Source organism: Mycosarcoma maydis, chromosome 16 (genome assembly GCF_000328475.2).
Source record: "Mycosarcoma maydis chromosome 16, whole genome shotgun sequence".
Lineage (NCBI taxonomy): Eukaryota > Fungi > Basidiomycota > Ustilaginomycetes > Ustilaginales > Mycosarcoma > Mycosarcoma maydis.
Genome location: NC_026493.1, coordinates 274525 through 278969, shown reverse-complemented (window position 1 = coordinate 278969; position 4445 = coordinate 274525). Strand labels below are relative to the sequence as shown.

At 55.6% G+C, this 4445-nt stretch overlaps 3 protein-coding genes across 3 annotated transcripts in view; 1 reads left to right on the top strand and 2 right to left on the bottom strand.

Annotated features, from left to right (window-relative positions):
• Positions 1-193, top strand: part of UMAG_15022 (uncharacterized protein) — a gene marked incomplete at both ends in the record, with an annotated part of 1025 nt that extends 832 nt beyond the window's left edge. The window contains one exon of the mRNA XM_011393281.1: positions 24-193. Coding sequence (XP_011391583.1) covers positions 24-193 — 170 coding nt within the window. The remainder of the gene's footprint in view (positions 1-23) is intronic.
• A 1450-nt stretch (positions 194-1643) lies between these two features.
• UMAG_05709 (putative GPI-anchor transamidase) lies at positions 1644-2855 on the bottom strand (the record flags this gene model as incomplete). The annotated part of the gene is made up of 1 exon (XM_011393161.1): positions 1644-2855. The coding sequence occupies one exon, from the start codon at positions 2853-2855 to the stop codon at positions 1644-1646; it is 1212 nt and encodes a 403-aa protein (XP_011391463.1).
• Positions 2856-3551: 696 nt separating this feature from the next.
• On the bottom strand, positions 3552-4445 carry UMAG_05708 (uncharacterized protein; the record flags this gene model as incomplete). Its single annotated transcript, XM_011393160.1, has 1 exon — positions 3552-4445. One exon carries the CDS (start codon positions 4443-4445, stop codon positions 3552-3554), a length of 894 nt encoding a protein of 297 aa, XP_011391462.1.

The following is a 4445-nucleotide window of genomic DNA, read 5'->3' as shown; positions in this document are numbered from 1 at the left end:
ATTCCGCGAGCGCAGCCCTCCTCCTCGTCGTCGCGATGACAGCCCCCCTCCTCGTCGACGTGATGACAGCCATGAGCCCCGCGACCGCCAAGACAGTCGCGAGCCTGTCCCCGAGCGCAACGGCCGCTATGACAGCCGAAGCCCCGTTCCTCATCGTGACGATGACGACGTCCCTCGTCCTCGTGACAACTGATCGTTTCAATAGGTGTTCATTTCTCCGAAACTGCACGCCATCCAGGCAGAGGGCTACCTCTTTTGATCGTCAACCTTTTCCATGTATTCTTTGTTTCGTGTACCATGTTTTCGTCATTCTGGCTCTTCAGCTGCTTCCCGTTTTCTTTCGACTAGCCCCATCGGGTCTCTTGCGCAAGATTCATCGCACGTCTTTGGCTCTCCTGGCCCAACCCTCACCGCGTATTACGATGATGACGACGGTTTCCAGCTCTTTGCAAGCAATTTTAGTTCCCACGCCATCTGTGTCTTCTATCATTGACGGTCCAAACGGCTCTTACTGGCTGCATTCCACGAATCGCTCTTCCATCGCCGAAAAACAAGCTCCTTCCGACCAGCAAGTTCCCGCGTGAAAGTGGAAAAGGCATCTCCTGGTTCGGTCCACCGTCTACCCATCCACAATGACGTCGCTTCCCCAGCCCTCCAATGTCGGCTTATTCTGGCTCGTACGACCACACGCGCCTTGGATCCTAGGTCTCTGAGCAAAAAATATCGTGAAACTTCGGTCGGTCGATTGGTCGTCTTTTGCAATGGATCGACCCAAAGGCAATCCTACCAGTGGCCTAAAAGGTGATGTTGACGTGTCTCGCAGTTTCTTGTTGCAGTGTTGCACAGAGCTTTTGGGTTGTGGCATTGCATAGCCGTTTGGCTGTTTGCAAAGTCGTCCCTGCAGCCTGACAGTGTTTGTCTGAAGCCCCCTGTTGCTCTTGTTCCGCTTTGGCATCCGCCTAGCTTCACTGTGGTTTCGCCTCACAGGATCTCGACTGGTCGAGATGTGCTTCTCTCAGCTTCCGGCACTGGCTCGAGTGCGTGTTGACGTGCAGTCTCTCTAGACAAATCTGCCGATACCTTCACAGGCCGGCCAGAAGCAATCGACTGTATCGGGGCTCATCCGCTTGCCCGTGAAAGACCATCGGTCAGGCGCAACGCCGACCTTCTACCAAGGCAACCCAATGAGATCTTGCGTTGCCGTCTCAATCTCTCGATGAGCCAAGTGCTAGCTGGAACGGTCTCACCCGCAACTCTCGCAATGGGCCAAGGATTTGGAGCACAAAGTTAACACGTGCATGTCAACTCGGCCAAGGTGAGTCTTTTCGCGTTGATGCTCCAACCCTTGCGTGCTGGTCGCAGCTGGAGATCGGCCAGGTGCGCCGCATCCGCCTCGCTGTCTGCAGAACGAGTACAATGCCTCGGTTAGTTGGCTTTGCCTGCCTCTCTCTCCTTCTCGCCTTGTTCTGTCGGCCTGATTTCTACATGAGCCTATGCAAATGCATGTCTATCTGTGCCGCTGTTCTTAATCAAGGTGCCATCTTGCCAGCAGTTCAAGTCACACTGTTGCCTTGCTGCGCATCACGCTGAGAGTGTCTGAAGTTTTTCGCAATCACGAATTGTCGATAAACATTTGTAATTGATCACATGAGCGTCAGCTCGCTGTTTCTATCAATCAGATCGATCTGACTCACGCCGCCGAAGAAATCGGTAAGCTTGACCTGGCTCAGATCTCTCGCAAAGAGATCTGTTCTTACACCGGGATCGCTTTCGATGACGCCTGGATCGTATGCGTTGAAGAGATCCTTCATGGTGGCGTTGGAGGATTTGTCTTTGGTTTCCATCCATTCGAGGACAAAGTTGGTGAATCGGTCGATCATGGCTACGCCGAGGTCATCGTCAGCGTTGTGACTGTAGCTGTTCTGGCCTTTTTCGCTGGAACCTGTGGCGAGGACGTTGGGAGAGTAGATTTTGCTGTACATTGTGTTAGCCTGGCAGGTGTCGATCATGAAGAAGAGTTGGTGGTAGCGTTTTTTCTGCCACATCTGTTCGATGGCGTCTGCGATATCGACGGCCGAGATTTCTTCGTAGTCTTGGAATTTGAGGAATTCGTCGCCGCCATGGCCGGTCATGTAGAGAAAGACGTTGGAGCGAGCGTTGCTTTCGAGGCGTTTGGATTTGGGCGTCGTGGGTGGTAGCCGACCGGTCAGCAGGCGTATCAGATTTTCCACTGACACCTCGTAGCCGCGGTAGTCGACTTCAATGTTGTGCCCGTACAGGTCTAGGCGGTTCGCTGTCGAAGCCCACACGTTACCGGGGAATTTGTTGCGTGGGTTGCACGCCGCATCGTCGGCCAACATGAGGATGATGTTGCTGTCTGGAATGCCGAGCCGCTTCACGGTGCGGTACATGCCGAGCGTGTTGGCGATATGACGGTAGTTGAACCAGAACTTGGAGGTGCACACCAGCACCGCCCAGTTGTTCGTGTGACCTCCTCGAAGCGTGGGTGAGGATGGCGTTGACTCAAGGTGCGATTCGGAAGCAGAATCTGGTCCATACAAATCGATGGTTTGTAGCGCATCGTGCAGCCCTGAGCGCTCGAAGAACTGCGTCACTATGGCCACTTTCTCCGAAGACAAGACAAGTTCGGGAAACGCGAACGGTATCGCCACACTAGCTAGTGCTGCTACGAGCAGGCTGAGCACGATCGAGCGTAGTGCTGCTCGTCGCGTCAAGCGTGCTCGCAAACCGCTCGAGGATGGTTTCGCATCACTTACTCTCGGATCGCGCTGCTTTGGCTGCATCCGCTGCTGGTCTAGCGCAGCAGCAGTTACCGGAAAGTCGACGGCTGTCATCTTCAGCTGTCACCAACTCGTTGCAGGCCACTTGAACGCGACAACAGTCAAAGCAACACATAACCGTCCAGCGCACAGAGCGAATGCGACTTTTTCTTGGTGGAGTAAGCCGCCGAGTCCCGCATATCGCTCTTGACACAAAATTCGCAATTGCGTACCCAGTATCGGCGCCACACGCAAGACTTGGCTCACCAGCTCATTCCCTCATCTATCACGATCAACTCGCAAGACTCTCGCATCATCGGCCTCACGTCTCAACCCTTCTATTCATCTTCATCTCACCGGCTTTAGACCCTGTCGAAACAGATTCACGCTTTGCGCAGCGATTGGGTCTGCGTTGATGACGGCTTGCGCCGCGCGAATCGACCAAGCAATGAAAGCGGGAGAGGGATCAAAACGTGTTAGGATTTCGACCCGACTAACTGCAGAGTACAAAAAGAGAGTGAGGAAAGAGAGCAGCAACGGAGGAGCGACTTTGAATCGACCGAGCCGCCTGATGGGAAGGGTCCAGCCTCCACGCGGTCGGGCTAACTCTGTGATAAGGAAAGCCCGTGACAAGATCTACAAACAAGGAAGCATGGTGGTATGCGGGCGGCAGGTACCAAGGAAACCAAGCTATGACGCTGCAAACAGGAAAGTCAAATGCAAACTAAAACGAAGCACAACCAGCTTTATTCTTTCGTTTGTTCGTCAAATCTAGTAGGACCACTGCTTGTCGGGCTGGTTGCCCCAGTCGCCAGCAGGGGCGCCGTTGTCGCGCTTGTACGACCATTGCTTGTTGGGCTGGTTGCCCCAGTCGCCAGCAGGGGCGCCGTTGTCGCGCTTGTACGACCACTGCTTGTTGGGCTGGTTGCCCCAGTCGCCAGCAGGGGCGCCGTTGTCGCGCTTGTACGACCATTGCTTGTTGGGCTGGTTGCCCCAGTCGCCAGCAGGGGCGCCATTGTCGCGCTTGTAAGACCACTGCTTAATAGGCTGGTTGCCCCAGTCACCAGCGGGGGCGCCATTGTCGCGCTTGTAAGACCACTGCTTAATAGGCTGGTTGCCCCAGTCACCAGCGGGGGCGCCATTGTCGCGCTTGTAAGACCACTGCTTAATAGGCTGGTTGCCCCAGTCACCAGCGGGGGCGCCATTGTCGCGCTTGTAAGACCACTGCTTAATAGGCTGGTTGCCCCAGTCACCAGCGGGGGCGCCATTGTCGCGCTTGTAAGACCACTGCTTAATAGGCTGGTTGCCCCAGTCACCAGCGGGGGCGCCATTGTCGCGCTTGTAAGACCACTGCTTAATAGGCTGGTTGCCCCAGTCACCAGCGGGGGCGCCATTGTCGCGCTTGTAAGACCACTGCTTAATAGGCTGGTTGCCCCAGTCACCAGCGGGAGCGCCATTGTCGCGCTCAACAGCAGCCGGGTCGGTGTTGTCGCGCTTGTACGACCATTGCTTAATAGGTTGGTTGCCCCAATCGGCAGCGGGAGCACCGTTGTCGCGCTCTACAGCGGCGGGGGCGGCGGGAGTGTCGGCGACGGTCGCCGGGGCAGCGGCGGCGAGGCCAGCAGCGGCCAGACCCATCAACAACACAGAAGCTTTGAACTGCAT